This window comes from Vigna angularis, chromosome 10 (assembly GCF_016808095.1).
Source record: "Vigna angularis cultivar LongXiaoDou No.4 chromosome 10, ASM1680809v1, whole genome shotgun sequence".
In the NCBI taxonomy this organism is placed as follows: Eukaryota; Viridiplantae; Streptophyta; class Magnoliopsida; order Fabales; family Fabaceae; genus Vigna; species Vigna angularis.
The window spans coordinates 29,030,358-29,046,879 of record NC_068979.1 but is presented as its reverse complement, the minus strand read 5'-3'; the positions used below and the strand labels follow the sequence as shown (position 1 = coordinate 29,046,879).

The 16,522-nt window shown below is 32.4% G+C and overlaps 1 protein-coding gene across 3 annotated transcripts; it reads left to right on the top strand.

Moving 5' to 3' along the window:
* The first annotated feature begins 4,800 nt into the window (after window positions 1-4,800).
* LOC128193297 (protein CROWDED NUCLEI 3) lies at window positions 4,801-12,680 on the top strand. Of its 3 annotated transcripts, XM_017556396.2 has the most exons (8): window positions 4,801-5,285; window positions 6,406-6,615; window positions 7,322-7,575; window positions 7,673-7,943; window positions 8,047-8,130; window positions 9,038-11,076; window positions 11,959-12,160; window positions 12,247-12,680. In XM_017556396.2, the coding sequence occupies exons 1-8, from the start codon at window positions 4,998-5,000 to the stop codon at window positions 12,433-12,435; spliced, it is 3,537 nt and encodes a 1,178-aa protein (XP_017411885.1). In that variant the 5' UTR covers window positions 4,801-4,997; the 3' UTR covers window positions 12,436-12,680. The 3 variants fall into 3 exon arrangements, 2 of the variants coding, with proteins under 2 accessions (XP_017411885.1, XP_017411886.1); XR_008245579.1 differs by lacking the exon at window positions 12,247-12,680 and having other exon boundaries at window positions 4,810-5,285; window positions 9,038-11,180; window positions 11,959-12,093; XM_017556397.2 differs by lacking the exon at window positions 12,247-12,680 and having other exon boundaries at window positions 4,810-5,285; window positions 9,038-11,124; window positions 11,959-12,094.
* Window positions 12,681-16,522: the final 3,842 nt, after the last annotated feature.

The window sequence follows — 16,522 nt, the reverse complement described above, 5'->3', positions numbered from 1 at the left end:
ACATACAACATGCAAGTTTAATTCAAAGTTAATGAACCATACAACACCACTTGTTACACTTTACACTTGACTCGTCCAGACTTAGAATGATTGTCGAGCTATGGTGGGTCATGCACTCGTGGTGGCCTCTACTGCTTTGCAAAGCCATTGCCAATGGGTTTCACCCTACCACACTCATGAGGTTAGTTCGTTATCACTCACCTTGGGCCATACTGGAAGCACCCAAGACTAGGACCTCCTGCTACTACTCACGACATGGTTCAATCATCTCTACTTGAGAATGATTGACCATTATAGTTTCAGGATAACCCCCAAGACTGAGCTATCATGCAAATCATTCTAAAACACACCAAGGGCACCACCATGTATCCTCTCCTTGAAGATCATGGAATTACGTCCAATAACCACACTTGTTACTTTCAACCACCAAACATGTCTCATACATTCACATACTTTCAATATAATCACATTACCACCATCATACTATGCATTCCAATCATTTCACATACTTAATTCACCCAAAGCAAGAGCAAAAGAGAAATCTGGACTCAAAGGATTCGCTCAGCACACATCATTCGCAAGGCGAGACAAGATCTTCTCGCACAACGCACCCTCACTCACAAGGCGAATTAACTCGCTAAGGTGTCAGACCTCATGTCTCTCGCATAGCGCACCCCTTTCATTCGCTATGCGAATTAACTCGCTGAGGCTACAGGCCTCAGGCCTTCTCGCATAGCGCACCCAGGTCGCTATGCGAGGGCTTAAACAGAGAGCACACCCCTAAACCTCTTCGCTTTGCGCCCCTCTCGCCTTTCGAATTAAAATGGCAGTGACTCCAGGCCACTACCAGTCGCACAACGACAGGATTTGCTATGCGAATCACCAGACAAAGAACAACACTCTCTAGTCATTCGCACAACGCACCAGCTCGCGCATCGAATGACTCAGACAGTGAGCACTCTCTACAGGGACTCGCTATGCGAGACAACTCGCATAGCGACTCTGCATCATCTGCAGAACGCAAATTCTGCAGAATCATGCACTCGCACTAGCCCTTACCATTTCTAGTCCTTTTCTCCAATTTCTAACACCCCTAATTCTTGTTTTACACCTAATTAAACTTGTCTAGATGATTATAAACGTTCCTACTACTATTCTAAAGTGATTTAGACTCAATTTCTACTCTAGAACACCAAAATCAACAACTTAGGGACCCAAATTCAATTCAAATACTTGTAACTCGTTTTAGACCAGTTTGAGGTTCCTAACAAGTCAAAATTGACCTATCTGAGCTACCCAAACAGTCCAATTGCACTCAAGACCTCCAATGCCCAAAATCACTACCTCACTTTCTCTCAAAGTGACCAAAAACTCTACTAGAATACTAAGTTTTCTATTTTATCAATATTACAACAGATTCTCACCCTAAGCACTCCCAACATGATTAATTACAGAAATTAAAGAATCCAAAACGATTTACAATCATCACATTCCAGTTTCACAAATCGTACAGTCCAACACATGCAACTAAATCTTCCCAAATCAAAATGCAATACCAACAGCACAGCAGTGCAAAACTCCGCATACATACATCACATGTAAGTAATTTAAAACGTATCCTAGCTCTCCTTACCTTGGAGTTGAACAACACAACTCACTGGAATGCCCTAACAGTACCTCGAGTTGTGAGAACTCAACAAAACCCTATAGAACACCACATTGGTGATAGGAACAACTCTTAGAGCTAGAATGGAGTGGAAAAAATGAAAAAGATGAAAGCACAAGACACATGCAACCAGCAAAGATTTCATGTGCTAGGTTCAAGAACAAAGAAGAGGCTGCATGCAAGGACTTACCAGCCTAAGACCCGAAATGAATCGGTTCGTTTCGAAGCCCTCTACGTTGCGGACGTTTGGCCGCCACCTGATCGGAGATCCATTGGCTCAGTGAAGAGGAATGGAAGAGAGAAGACAAAGATGTGGTAGAAAGAAGGCAGAAAAAAAGAAGAGCTGAGTTTTTAGAGAGAGAATGAGGTTTGATTAATGAACCAGGATGCCTGAAAATAGACTTTTAAATGCAAAATTTCTGGTTTCATTAACTTAATTTCCCTATTAACTTTCTAATTTATTTTCAGGTTCTTACAATAATAAATAAGAATAATTAATTTTATAATTTTCTATTATCATAAAAAAAATTGAAACATATATATGTTTCTAACAGGTGTTTTCACTAGTTATTTGTTAATTACTATGTAACCGTTTTTTCATTACACATTCTATGCTCCATTATGCTCTTATCAATAAAATTACTTTATTTATTGTTTTACTTTCTAGATTTTGTAACTATTTTTTTATGATTTGAAAATATACTTTTATAAATTTAATAATTTTTTTTATTTTAATAATAATTAGAAAAAATAATTTTTATTTATATTATAAGATAAAAACATCACACACGTGCGTAGTATATGTTTTCACTACTAACGATAGTAATAGAAAGACAAAATTATATCTTCATGTGTGTCTTATTTATTATGTTGTTATATAATATTTTTAAAAATAATATATTAATTTTTTATTTTTTACATAAAAATAAGAATTTAATGTGTTGTTTATTATATAATATATTTAATTGGTGTCATAAAGGAAATTGAAAATCAATATCATAAATGTTTATAGTTTAATTTTACATATTGCGTGGGTAGTTATTTTTTTTAATATATGTGAAGTGTCTTACAACTTGATAACTTAATTCTACATAGTATATGTAGAGTTGTTAATTTTTTTCATTCTACAATGTTAAATATCGATCTTAAATTTTTTTAAGTCTTAAAAATATGAAAGGAGTAAGGTCTTTTTAAGTCTTAAATATCAATCTTAATAAATTCAACAAACAATACAAACATTGAGACCTAAATTTTGATCTATAACCACAAGACTTAATCTCATTTTATTAAACATATGGATTCATATTCAATTGTGATGATTCATTGTGAACATCAAAAATTACTTTGAAAAGTGATTAAATAGTTGAGTATTTCTTATAAAAAGGGCGGTACAATCATAATAATTTATTTCTCAATAATATTAGTTATTTACTGGCTTATAAAATAGGCATATACTCACTACTTAACTTTAACAATATTAATGAGGATTAAATACTCTTAAGTTTGACCTATAAATATTTTAGTCTCCAGATATTTATCTACTTGGTAAAACATTCTTAAATTCCACCATGGTCTGTATCTTTCATTCCGAAGTGTACCAAACTACCACTTTCCAAATATAAACACTGGCATCTGTTTGATCTCAACTCATTTAAAGCATATACTTAAGACTCTTTCTTAACTTACAAACTCTTGAACATTTTCAAATATCATAAAATATGATGACTACATTCTTAACCAATAATATGTACACTATCCAGACAATAAAACATATGTGATAGAATAACATACGTGACTTCCTTTTATCCAAGCTTGTTAAATAAAATAATATTTACTTTTACTTTTCGAATCATAAAATAAGAATCAAAACAAGAACTTTAAAAAAATAACTACATATGGAATAGAATGTTATAAACAAATATAATAACAAAAATATAAATTAATATAAAGAATCAGTACATTGAAGATAAATTAAATGAAATAAATAAATATGACTAATGCGTAAGTTGAGATAAATAAAATAAAATAAATAAATCGAATCAATATTGGAGATAAATTATAAATAAAATAAATAAATAAGACCAGGATAAATTAAATTAAATAAATAAATAGAATCAATGTGTAATTGAAGGTAATTTAAATTAAATAAATCAATATGACTAGTGGTAACTTGAAGTAAAATGATTAGTTAGTGAAGATAAATAAAATAATATAAATAAAAATAAATAAATAGAATAACAATTAAAAATAAGTTAAATGGAGTGAATAAAATAATATATAATTCAAAATAAATAAAAACTTAATAAAATAAAAAGAGTTTAATCTCACTTCCTCTTTACCTTATTTATTAAAGTGATACATTAGAAATTTGTGATAAAAATGTGAGAGATTGTTTTCTATTTACAGGGAAAGATTTGTAGAAAAGGACAAAGATAATTTGTAAAAGAAATATATATTTAATCAAAGTAATTACATTTGGAAGGTTTCTATTGAAAGAGAAGGAAAAAATCTACTCAAATCCATTCTTTACATTAAATTTCACATGGCATATATAAATATCTAACCAATTTGAGATAATAATGTAAATATAAATTTATTTACCATCTACTACTGTATAAAGTAAATATCTATATAATATCTCTATTTATTTGTTTATATAATTTTATTAACTTCTGGAACGCTAAAATAAAAACTTCATTAAATAAGATTTATTTTGTTTTCATTTTCATATTTTTATTTTATTTTATTATCACTATTACTTTTTAAAAAATTCAAGTTAAAGTTTTCTATATTAAATAAATATATCATTATTTATCAATTTATGGGTGTTTCCTTGTATCTCTTTTTCTTTTTATATATTCAAAATTATAAATATAAACTTAAATTTCTTTTAAATTAATTTTTCTTCTTCTTTTCTTCCATTCTTTTTTATTTTTTAACCTTTCGAAAAGTCGAATAAAAAAAATTTATTTTTGAATTTTAGTTGATTTTTTTATTTCTTATTTAATTTTTAATATATTATAATTTTATTACTAAGAAAGTCGGTTAATATATTTTTTAAATTTTGGTTTTAATTTAAAATTTAATAAATGTTTTTTAATTTTTTTAAAAGTACACACTTCTTTTCCACAAATTGGTGTACAAACCACTCTTAAAAGTACACACTTCTATTCCACATCACGTTTAAACCCTTTTCAATTTCTAAAATTTCATACTTCCCTCAAACTAAACACGATCCCTCCCTCCTTTTTTCTTCCGACGAAACCCTCACCGTCGTTTCATTTTTCTCTACCGCACCGCATCTGTTCCTGCCATTTTCGGTTACGGTGCAATGTTCACGCCGCAGAAAAAGGTGTGGCTCAATGCCGCTGCACCTTTCACGCTGCACCGAGGCGGTGCTGCGACGGGTTCAGCCTCTGCGAAGGAAAAGGCAGTCGTCGACGGTCCGCCGCCGCCGCCGTTGGGGTCTCTGACCGAAACCACCATAGCGGTGGGGTTCGACACGGGTAACGCGGAGGACTGGAGGCGGTTCACGGAGTTAGGGTTGCTGGATGAAAGTGTGATGCAGAGGAAGGACCATGAAGCGCTTGTGGAGAAGGTCTCGAGGCTCGAAAGAGAGGTTAGACTCGGTGAAGGTTTTGCGAATTTTCACCGATATTGATCTGAGGCGCGTTTATAGAGTTTTGTGTTTTTATTCGAGCCATATAGCAAAACCTTATCTGTTTATGGTTTTTGTTTAGCTTTTAAGGATAACATTTTGTTTAAATTTATGATTGATTGGCGTTTAGAGCTTGATATTTATGATTGATTAATTTGAATCTATAGTTGCAGTCGGTTAATAATGTTATTAATATTGATATTAACATAGCTATTGGTACTTATGTAATTTAGAGAAAGAATTTTTGATTGATTTAAGTAGCAGCTTGAGAGCAAGTAGCTTTGGTTAGATCCCCCGATTATCCCTAAAAGAAGCCCTTGATGTGTTGGAGAAATTACTGGAAAATGTGGCTGTGATTTTAGTTGCAATTCAGTTGTAGAGACTTAAAAAACTGTGATATTGTACCTGCAAGTGTGGATTGCAACAGAAACCTATTGAAACAAGTGTGTTGTAGTTGATAGAGTGATGAAGGCAAATCATTTTATGCTATTTCATATCAATGGTTGATACAACAGGGACTGGAATTATGACATGGTTTTGACTTTGGATGGACCAAATTTTTCTAAACTATGCCCTTTATAGATTAAGGACCTAAGGGAGTAATTTTGAAGATTGGAGCTTCGAGTCAAATGATAAATTTAAGGTTGAGAAACTTAGTGCAGTAGGAATAAGGTAATTCATGTCGTTCTATGACAGATTGTAATTCTGACTCTTGGTTACATTAATTTCCTTTAAACCTGCTGATTCAAAGTTTCCAACACATTAAAAGCTAGTTGCTATGCAAATGTTATTATGATATCAAAATGAACTCCGAACAGGTATTGTATACTGAATATAAATAGAAGTACGAAAACATATCATTTTGTGTAAAGAAGCAAATTCCTTGGGTGGCCTCTGCATTATAAATTCTAAAATATTTTATGGTTGCAGAGTTTTTGTATATTGTGGATATAATGTCATCTACCTGATGCTTGTTCATTGATGAATTATTTTGTTTCTGATGATTGTTCATTGATGAATTATTTTGTTTCTGATGATTGTTCATTGATAAACTATTTTGTTTCTTTCATTTTTTTCATAGCTTTTTGACTACCAGTACAACATGGGCCTGCTATTGATTGAGAAGAAAGAATGGAATTCAAAGTTTGACCAGCTGAGGCAAGAACTAGCTGAAACTGAGGAGATTCTAAAACGAGAACAGTCAGCACATTTAATTGCCTTGTTTGAAGTTGAGAAGCGAGAGGAGAATTTGAGGAAAGCATTGAGCACAGAGAGGCAATGTGGGGCTGATGTATGTTTTTTGTTTTCTTCTTCAATTACATTGTTGTTATATTTGCGTACTTGCTTGCATTTCTACTTTCCTCTGTTGTGTTGCCATCCTTTTTAATTTGGTTAGTGTTGGAAGAAGAGCCTATCATCGGTTGGGCTTCAATTTTTCCTCACTTCTTCACCCCTTTCCATGACATCATTTTGGAGTATTTAGGCATTACCTTTCCCTAAAGACCACAATTGATATAAGAATGTTATGGTGCACTGAAAACTTAAGTTTTATCTGTTTTTGGTTCCCGCCTTTCTAATTATTACAAAAAGGTCACCTTATTTAAATAGCTTTCCTTTTTTCAAATATTGGTATAGGAAATGGTGAAAACATCAGAGAATAGAAATAGTGATAATATCAATCATCTTCTTTAACCTCTGGCCTTACTGTTTCCATGGATGCATGTTCTCTTTCCTTTATTACTCTTCAGATTGTTCAGTACTTTACTTATAGGAACCCGGATACAGTCCTGATTTCATTACTAATACAGTGATTGTTCAGCTGTACTGTGCTTTCTTATTTCTGGTACCTATCATTTACCAATTTATTTCTATTTCAATTTTATGATCAGATCTGTATGACATTTCTGGAGTTTCTCATGTTAGGGTTGGAGCTTGAGATGCTTGTTTAGATGGTGCCTTTATTTTATATTGATGTTGCGAAAATCATTCAATTGCAGCTTGAGAGAGCTCTGCGTGCAATGCAAGAAGAGCATGTCCAAGTCAAGTCTAACTCCCATACAAAGCTAGCTGAAGCTAGTGCGTTGGTTGATGGAATTGAAGAAAAGTCTTCAGTGGTTGACAAGAAACTGCTTGATGCAGAGGCTAAGCTTGCTGAGGTGAACAGAAAAAATGCAGAGCTGGATATGAAATTGCAAGAGGTTGAAGCTCGTGAAAGTTTGCTTCAAAAGGAGCGTTTGTCTTTAGCTACTGAGTATGCTCTTTCTCTACATTATGATGGTTCTGTTCATTATATTTTTTGACCTCTTATGCATTGCAATTTAACATGAAGTTGGTATTCTATGATGCAGTCGAGAATCATTTGATGCAACATTCTATAAAGAAAGGGAAGATTTGAAGGAGTGGGAAAGGAAGCTACAGCAAAGAGAAAATATGCTATCCAGTGGTTGGCAAAATATCAGTGAGAAAGAAAAGAAGATAGTTGAAACCGAGAACAACCTTAAACAGAAAGAAAGAGACCTGGAAGTGTTGGAGAAAAAGGTTAATTCATCTAGTTCTTTATTGAAGGAAAAGGAAGCTGAGATTATTAGAAGAATAGCTAATATAAATGTGGAAGAGAAGGTGTGGTTCAGGCTTTTTTTATTGTGTCTTGACGATTTGTTTTCTGCTTTTTTGTATTTTGCTTATACTTTCCATTCCTTGTATGTTGTGACTATGGTTTCAGAAAGTGGATTCTTTGAAGAGCATGCTGGAGATGAAAGAGAAAGAATTGTTTGCATTGGAATCAAAACTTAATTCTAGAGAAAGAGTAAGTCCAGGAATCTGGTTGCTATGCAATGCAATAAAATGATGTGCAAAGTTAAAAAAAAAAATTACATAACATCAATGAATAATTACTTAGCACACATGACCTAGAAATGAAATTCAAAATGATATCAGTGAGACAGACATTCGTCTTGAAATATATAGATTTTGAAGATGCTTAACCCCTGCCCATATGCTTTCGCTCATGTTGAGGTCCAAGAGTGGTATTTTTGTGGAGTAAAATCAGATGACATGATGCTTACAAATTTCTAAGAGCACTGAATAAATTCCATGTTGAATGAATGAATTTTCCCAGGGCTAAGGATTCTTTTGGTTTCTGCATTTGTGCAATGATTCAGGCAGATATTAGTTCACAATTGAAAACTGTGACTGTGATATTACAAGTGCTATGCTTTTACATTTGCATCTTGACATATCTGCTTTCGTTTGTGTATTTCATATTAAAATTGACAAATTTATTATTGAGTAACATCATTTTGTCAGTTCATTTTTTTTTCTTTTAATATTTCTACAGGATAATAAAATATTAAACCATCTTTTCCACTGACAAGAACTTACTACATTTTTAAGGATAATGTTTTGGGAGTGACCAAACGCAGAAGCCATGCTTTGTCTTTATACATTAGCAGATAATAGTTTAAAGATTTATTTGCTTAACTGAATTACTTTATGGTCAACATGGTGATAATTTTTTTTAAGGTTTACTTTGGGAAGGACAACTCTACACAATTTTTCTCAAGTGAAAGTAAGGAAAGAAATTGAAAGTGGGAACTCACCATATAAACTCAAAATCATAAAAAAAAAAATTATGATCACAAGTGTACATGTTTGACATTAGTTACTTGCATGATTTTATGGCATTCTGACGGTTGAATTTGTGGTTTCTACAGGAGGGGATCCAGAAGGTCCTTGGTGAACAAAAGGCTACACTGGATTTGCAGTTGCAGCAGGTTGATTTTGAAATGGAACACAAGCGGAAATCCCTTCTTGAGGAGTTTAGCAGCAAGGAGGAAGCCTTGGAGAAGAGGGAGGCTGAAATCAACCATAGGGGAAAAAAGGTTGAAAAAGAAGAGCAGGCCTTGAGTAAGAAGGCTGAGAGAATAAAAGAACAAAGTAAGGAGATTGAAGCAAAATTGAAATCTTTAAAGGAGAAAGAAAAGACTCTGAAAATCAAGGAGAAAGAGTTGGAGAAGGAAAACCAACAATTGGTTGCTGATCGGGAGAGCCTGGAGAATTTAAATGCTGAACTTCAGAGGATAAAAGCTGAGATTTCTCTGCAGGAGCTGCAAATACACCAAGAGACTGAGAATTTGAAGCTTGCTGAGGATGATAGGTTAGAGAATTCTCGATTGCGATTGGAACTGAAACAGGAGATAGAGCATACCAGATTGCAGAAGGACTCTCTTGTGAAGGAAGCTGAAAACTTAAGGGAGGAGAGAGAGAGGTTTGAGAAAGAGTGGGAAGTACTAGATGAAAAGAGAGAAGAAATTACTAGGAAGCAGCATGATATTGATGTGGAGAAAGAAAGTTTAAGAAAATTTCAGAACAGTGAAGAAGAAAGATTGAAAAGCGAGAAACAAAGTATGCAAGAACAAAGAAAGAAAGAGCTGGAGAAGCTTGAATTGGAGAAGGAATCATTTAGAGATTCAATGAATCAAGAGAAACACCTGTTGTCTGAAAAGGTGAAAAATGAACAGGCTAAAATGCTTCAAGATTTTGAATCAAAGATGAGGAATCTTGAGAATGAAATCCAGAAAAAACAGGAAGAAATGGAGGAAGATTTGCAGGAAAGAGAGAGAAATTTTCAGGAGAAAATGCAAAGAGAACTTGACAATATTAACATATTGAAGAATCTTTCTGAGAGGGAATGGGAAGAAGCAAAGGCTGAGGGGATTAGATTAGAAAATGAAAGGAAGGAACTTGAATTGAACAAGCAGCAATTTCAGTCAGGCCAACTTGAACTGCGTGAAGATTCTGAAATGCTTATGAATCTCAGTCAGAAAGTTAAGAAAGAACGTCAATGCCTTGTGGCTGAAAGAAAAAGTTTTCTTGAACTTGTTGAGAATCTGAAGAATTGCAAGGTCTGTGGTGAAGTTGTTGGGAACTTTGTTTTATCTGATACTAAACTACGTGACTTGAAGGAAAGTGTGGCCATTCCTTTGCCTATTTCCCCTGTTCTGAATTATAAGCCTCCTAACTCCCAGGACATTGTAGCTACATCTGACATTAACAATTCTGGATCTGTAAGACCTGTGTCTTGGCTCCGCAAATGCACATCCAAGATTTTCAAACTGTCCCCAAGTAAAAGAGCTGAAGCTATTAGTGCTTCAGACATGGCTGAGACATCACCCTCAGATGTGAATGATAGTGTAGACAAAGCAGATGAGCCTGCATCTCTTCCTAACATAGAAGGAGCTAGAGTTAGTCTTGATGAACGTCAACCAGCAGTTGGGATTGCATATCACTCTCTAGATATGCCACACCTCCAATCTGATAACATTGATAAAGAGGTTGGGGATGAAATCTCCCTATCCATAGGTGATCACAGCCGGGTTGATAGTGTTGTTGATGGAGATCGAGATGATTCTCAGCAGTCTGTTCCAAAGCTTCACAGGGGCAGACCTGGGAGGAAAAGCAAGTCTGGAATTGCTAGAACACGCTCAGTGAAGGCTGTTGTTGAAGAGGCCAGAGAGTTTCTAGCCAAAGAAAACAGTCCAGAAGACTCCAGTCACATTGAGAAAGCCAACACTGGAAGGAAGCGTCAACGGGCACAAACTTCTAGAGTTACAGAAAGTGAACAGACTGCTGGTGATAGTGAAGGGCAATCAGAGAGTATTACAGCTGGTGGGCGCAGGAAGAAGAGGCAAACAGTTGCTCCGCCAGCTCAGGTTACTGGGGAGAAACGATACAATCTTAGGCAGCACAAGACGTAAGTTTATTCTCAGGTCTCATCAGGCCATATTGGGACCAGTAGCAGGTTACGTTATATCTTATGCTGGTTGTGTATTTATTGGAGGGATTCTCTTGGGTGAGGTGTGAACTGAATATACACGGCTAATATTTAGATTTATATTAACTTGAAAGCAATGATATGTTTGAAATAAATTTATGGTTGATTTCTGAAGGCCAATTGATATTTGCTATTGTGATAGGTAGATTTCTGTAATAGCAAGAATGACATTTATTATATTCTCATTATTACTGTGGTTGGGAAATTGTATTTTAGCGTAAATCACTCAGGTGGTGAGATTATTTAATAATATTATATGGGCATAAACACTAAATTCAGATACTAAGTATGGCAATTTTTGTTCTGTAGTATGTTTATTAAAATAAAATTGGTTTTACTAATAATGAAAGGTCAAAAACTATATTTGTTGATATGGCCCCATGCTGAATAATATCTTTAAGAATTTGGTCTTTAACGGAGTCCAATGGCGCAATTAAATCCATGTTGCTGACCTTACATAGTGAGATAATGCTTTGTTGTTGATTATTCAGAAGTTTTTTTTTTTACTGAACTTAAAAAGATCCTAATTCAAAACAATTTTGGGTTTAGACAGCACTAATTTACTTGGCTGTCCAGCTGTGGTGTGGTGGATACTTTCTCCGTAGGAAATTGAACTGCTTGATTGAGTTTTAATGCCTTTGGATTTATGTGAGGATTTTAAGGGGTTGTTATTGCAAGTGTCTTTCTTGTGGCTGTTAAATATATTTAGCAGCAAAACCATCATGCATCATGTCTGTTTATATTTGGAGCTGTGGTCATATTTTTCTTTATTGTTCTGATATCACGGCTTTTCTGGAGCAGTGCGGGCGAAGGTTCATCAAAACAGGCCTTACCAAATGCAACAAGAAGTGTGGGGAAAGAGGCTGTGGTGGAGGGGGAGATGAGACCCGAAGTTGTTGAAACCTCATTAGCAGCTGATGACAATGTACAAGTACAAGACAAAAACACGGTGCAGGTCACAACAACAAAAACTGTGGAGGTCTCAGATGAAAGAGTTGTTAGGGTAACAGCCTTGTTGTGATGATTGATTTCACCAAACTTTTTATACATACGTTCTATTTTATTTTTACACGTTATTTTTTTTTTCAGTTTGAAGTACCAAGAGATATTGTTGATGACAATGGTGCTGCAGAGGAAAATGGTACATCAGAATATCGAGACGAAGATGGAAGCACAATCCATGATGTTGAAAATGATGATGATTACGAGGATGAGGATGAGGAACATCTGGGTGAGGTGTCCATGGGCAAGAAGATCTTCAGATTTTTTACAACGTGATATATTTTATTTATATCACATTAGATATACAAATGTTATGATTCCTTATTTAGGAGATTAGGCATGTAATATTAGATTGGAGTAGCATCCATGTTTGTTTGGCATTTATTACTGGCAGTTGAGAAGCATTGTTCTGCTGCCTGTGTTCTCAATAACTGTTTTCTTGCAAAAATAGATTTGCTGCTAAGGAAGTCAATGCTTTCCAGAAATGAAGAACTAAAGGGGTAATCCATTTTTACAGCCTATTCAACTCTGTAACTTAAAGTTAATACACTTTGGTTTTGCAATATTAGTTTTGTATAATAATTAAGAATACTTTTTTTATTATTATAATGGTATGTTAAAAAGAAATCTGAAAGATACAAAAAAAACTTTTATTATATTATCATTATTATTATTATTATTATTCATGAAATAATTTTCTAAAAATAATTTAAGAAATGCAATATAAAATATAGAATTAGTTAAAATTATAGAGTTTTTAAATTTATATTAAGGAAAAAATATAAACATTTATAAATATGAAGAACATAAAAGTATAATTTGTTAAAAATATTATATCAGCAAATAATTATGATTTAATAAATTATTTAACAATTTTACTATAACAAATTAAAAACTTTTAAATAAAAAATTTTTAAATTCCAAAATGGTATAAAATAAAGTAATGTAATGATAGTTAAGATTAAGTATTGATATTGATAATTAATGTTGATTTAATTTGGGTGAATAATACATTTTAAAATATTCAAAAAATATTCATACTACTAAAAAATTATTTTTATTATATTTTTTCTTCTCATACTTAATAAATTTAATTATAAAAAATCTTAATTAAAATGTTATTTTAAAGTAAAAAATCAATTAAGAATATAATATTAAAAATTAAACGAGGACATAAATATATATTCGTCCGTCAATTAAACAATTGCAACACCTTGTTGTTGCATTAATGATGTTATGAGTTTAATTTTCTCTTTTGCTATCATTTATTGTCATTGGTTCATTTTATGAAATTAATTGATAACTACAACGATTTAATTATTTTTAGATAAATAAATTTTAAAAAAAAATTTCATAAGAAAATTATATATATTGGAATTGAAAATTGTTTTAATTATCAACTGTCATTTATCTCTAAATAAATATAGAAATGTTTTATATGCTCTGCTTTAAGACAAACATTGATTTTACTATTAACAAAATGTGTTACTAAGTTTCCCTTTTAGCTGAGTGAAAAAGAATTTGAACGTTTAAGAATTTAATATATAAACATTCCACATCAAAGAAGAAAATATTGAAGTAAAGCTTAATAAAGATATTATTTCATTATATAAGAGATTCGAGCAAGAAAAGATAAATATAAAGTTGAAGACTACCAAGATTTTTCCTTATGAAGCAATGCGCATAAAGATGCTTAGATGAAATCAAATGTTCTCTGTTTCAAGAGTTTCAACAGTCATATATGATTTGAAAACTACAAATATAGATGTCACAGGAAGAAAGCAATAAAAAGAAGAAATCTCATATACAACATATTTCAAGGAAGAAAAGCTAAAGATTATCTTGAAGATTACATGAGTAACTTTCTTTTGAAATGATGAATGTAAAGATATTGATATACATGTTGGAAGTCCCACATCGACTAGAGATAAGATCAATTCTTAGTTTATAAGTGGGTGCAAACCTCACCCTACAAGTCGGTTTTGTGAGGTTGAGTTAGGCTCAAAACCCACTACTAACAATACATTGATGAGATTGAAATAAAACCTTCAATGTCATTTGCATTGAAGAGGAAGAAAGAAGAGAAATCCCTCATATTGTCAACACGTTTTGTGATAAACCTTTATAAGATTCTTCAAATTAAGAACATAAATCTGTAAAGATTGTACTTATGATATATTTAAAGAGGTTAAACTTATGTTATTTAGAGAATATGTTCTTGTGTTACTTAAAGAGGTTGATATTTATAACCTAAAAAGGTTAATACTTAAGATATTGAAAGAAATTAACACTCAAATAGAGAGATTAATACTAGTAATATGGAGAGGTTTATAAACTCTTTTGAAATCAAATTTATTTGATTAGTGTGTATTTAAAGAAAAATTATGCGGACTTGTTTTTTCATATTATAACATAGTTCAAACTTTATTTATGCAAAGAAAAATTATAAAATATCGTCCAAACCAAAGATAGTTATATTAAATTAATTTTATATGAATTCTCTTAACACATATTAAACACTGACATAATTAAATTTAAATTAATGGTCACTAAATATTTTTTTTATTAAATATCAACTATGTATGTATTGTTTATATTAATTTTTTCCAGATATTATTACGTAAATTTTATATACTTTTTATAATAAATAATATGTTAAACTAAATAATTTATTCTTTTTTTTTACTGTCTGTGCTCACGAGAGGGTAGTCCGAAGAAACATAGGGAAGAAAAGGACTTGTCAACCTAATTTTAGGCTTAGGCCTTAACTTATTGCAGCTTGGCTAATGCCTATATAGGATTCCTCACCCTTTTCTCTTTTATTTTTAAAACACTTTATAAAAAAATAATAGTTTTTTATTCTTATCCCTATTTTTAAATGTTTTCAATTTCATATTTTTAGTAAAATAAATTAAGATAATTATTTTTATCAGATGAGATATATTGACTTTTGTTCAGACATCTTATTATATTATATTATTTAAAAGTGGAAATGAAAATAATGTCTGAAAATAGTTATCAAGAAAACAGTAGTTATTACTCATTACCTAACATGCAGCTCAATATAATGCTGTATAACTTATTTTGTGTAAAACTACGAATTCAAACGAATTCAATTAAGTCACTGCAAAATCATTTAGTTACAAAAGAACAAAAACCATATCCAATACTTGCAGCACTTCAAATTTATCTGAATACTTTGTACTTCAACCATACATGAAAAAACCACTTAGAAGGTTTGTTTTAGAACTATTATCAAGGTAATTGAACAAAGACATGAAAGTTTTCTATTTTTGTCAAAATATATAATAAAGCAAAAATTCTTCCTTAGCATAAACACACACAAAAGAAAAGGCACTCAATGATTATTCACGTTTGATAAACCGCACAACATTTTCCCAGTAAATAAATCATACAACAATGTTGCAGAAAGCTTGGGAAACAACGAACTTAATACTATTACTGTCATTTTTCTTCTCCTTTTGCTGAGACAGGAATTGCATTCACACCCCAGACCAAAAACTTTTTAGCATAAGAAAACTCAGAAGTGGTTTTTTTGGTAGAAAATAATGTGGTCCTCATCATCCAACCGCAATGCAATGCAATGCAATGAAACAATATGGTTAGCTTCAGTTTTCAAAGCCACTCTGATATGTTGTCCTTTTTACCCTCTGCAGTTTCAGAGGGCTGTTAAAACCCCCCAGGCCACCACCACCAAACAAGACAACAAGGCAATAACAGATAAAAGCCTACTTTGTCTTGCATGCACTTACATGCACCTTTCATTTTTTGCATGCATGATATGGTCCCCTACTAATGCCACTTTTCTCACACTTTAATTTCTTCATAATACCCTTAACCAATCTAATCTAATCAGACATCTTAAAGTATATCTATTTCTTGGAAGTTCCACCTTGAGATTGAGTTAGGTTCTTAATACATATTTTCATTAGTTTGCAATTTTTATAATGGTCAAAAGATATATACACTCTATTATCACTGGAATACAAGTCTAAGTCTAAGTTCCACATTGGATAGAAATAAGAGAGTAGAACATCTTAAGATGAAAAAAGATCTATTAATTCATTGTCTTAAAGTTTTCTATCAATCCCCTCGTGTGAGCTCAGATTTCATTTGTGTATGTATCTTTCCGATCAACCTTCTCTTTATGGGTCCAACGATTACTTCCTAACTCCAACGTATATGTTAAGTATTGAAGTGCATTGATAATAATGCTAATAATGTGACATTCAATAATTGAATCAGAAAGAGTGTGCCATTTTCAGACCAGATTTCGCTTTCATCTTATATAGACTTGATACAGCTCTGGCCATATTAGGCTCGTAGGCTCGTTAATATTATG

What these genes read in the sequence shown, in the direction of transcription:
- LOC128193297 (XM_017556396.2), top strand. Translation starts at nt 4,998, where the DNA reads ATGTTCACGCCGCAGAAAAAGGTGTGGCTCAATGCCGCTGCACCTTTC. An exon ending in CGTTTGTCTTTAGCTACTGA is followed by an intron (nt 7,576 to 7,672) that starts GTATGCTCTTTC and finishes TCTATGATGCAG; the next exon opens with TCGAGAATCATTTGATGCAA. An exon ending in CAGATGAAAGAGTTGTTAGG is followed by an intron (nt 12,161 to 12,246) that starts GTAACAGCCTTG and finishes TTTTTTTTTCAG; the next exon opens with TTTGAAGTACCAAGAGATAT.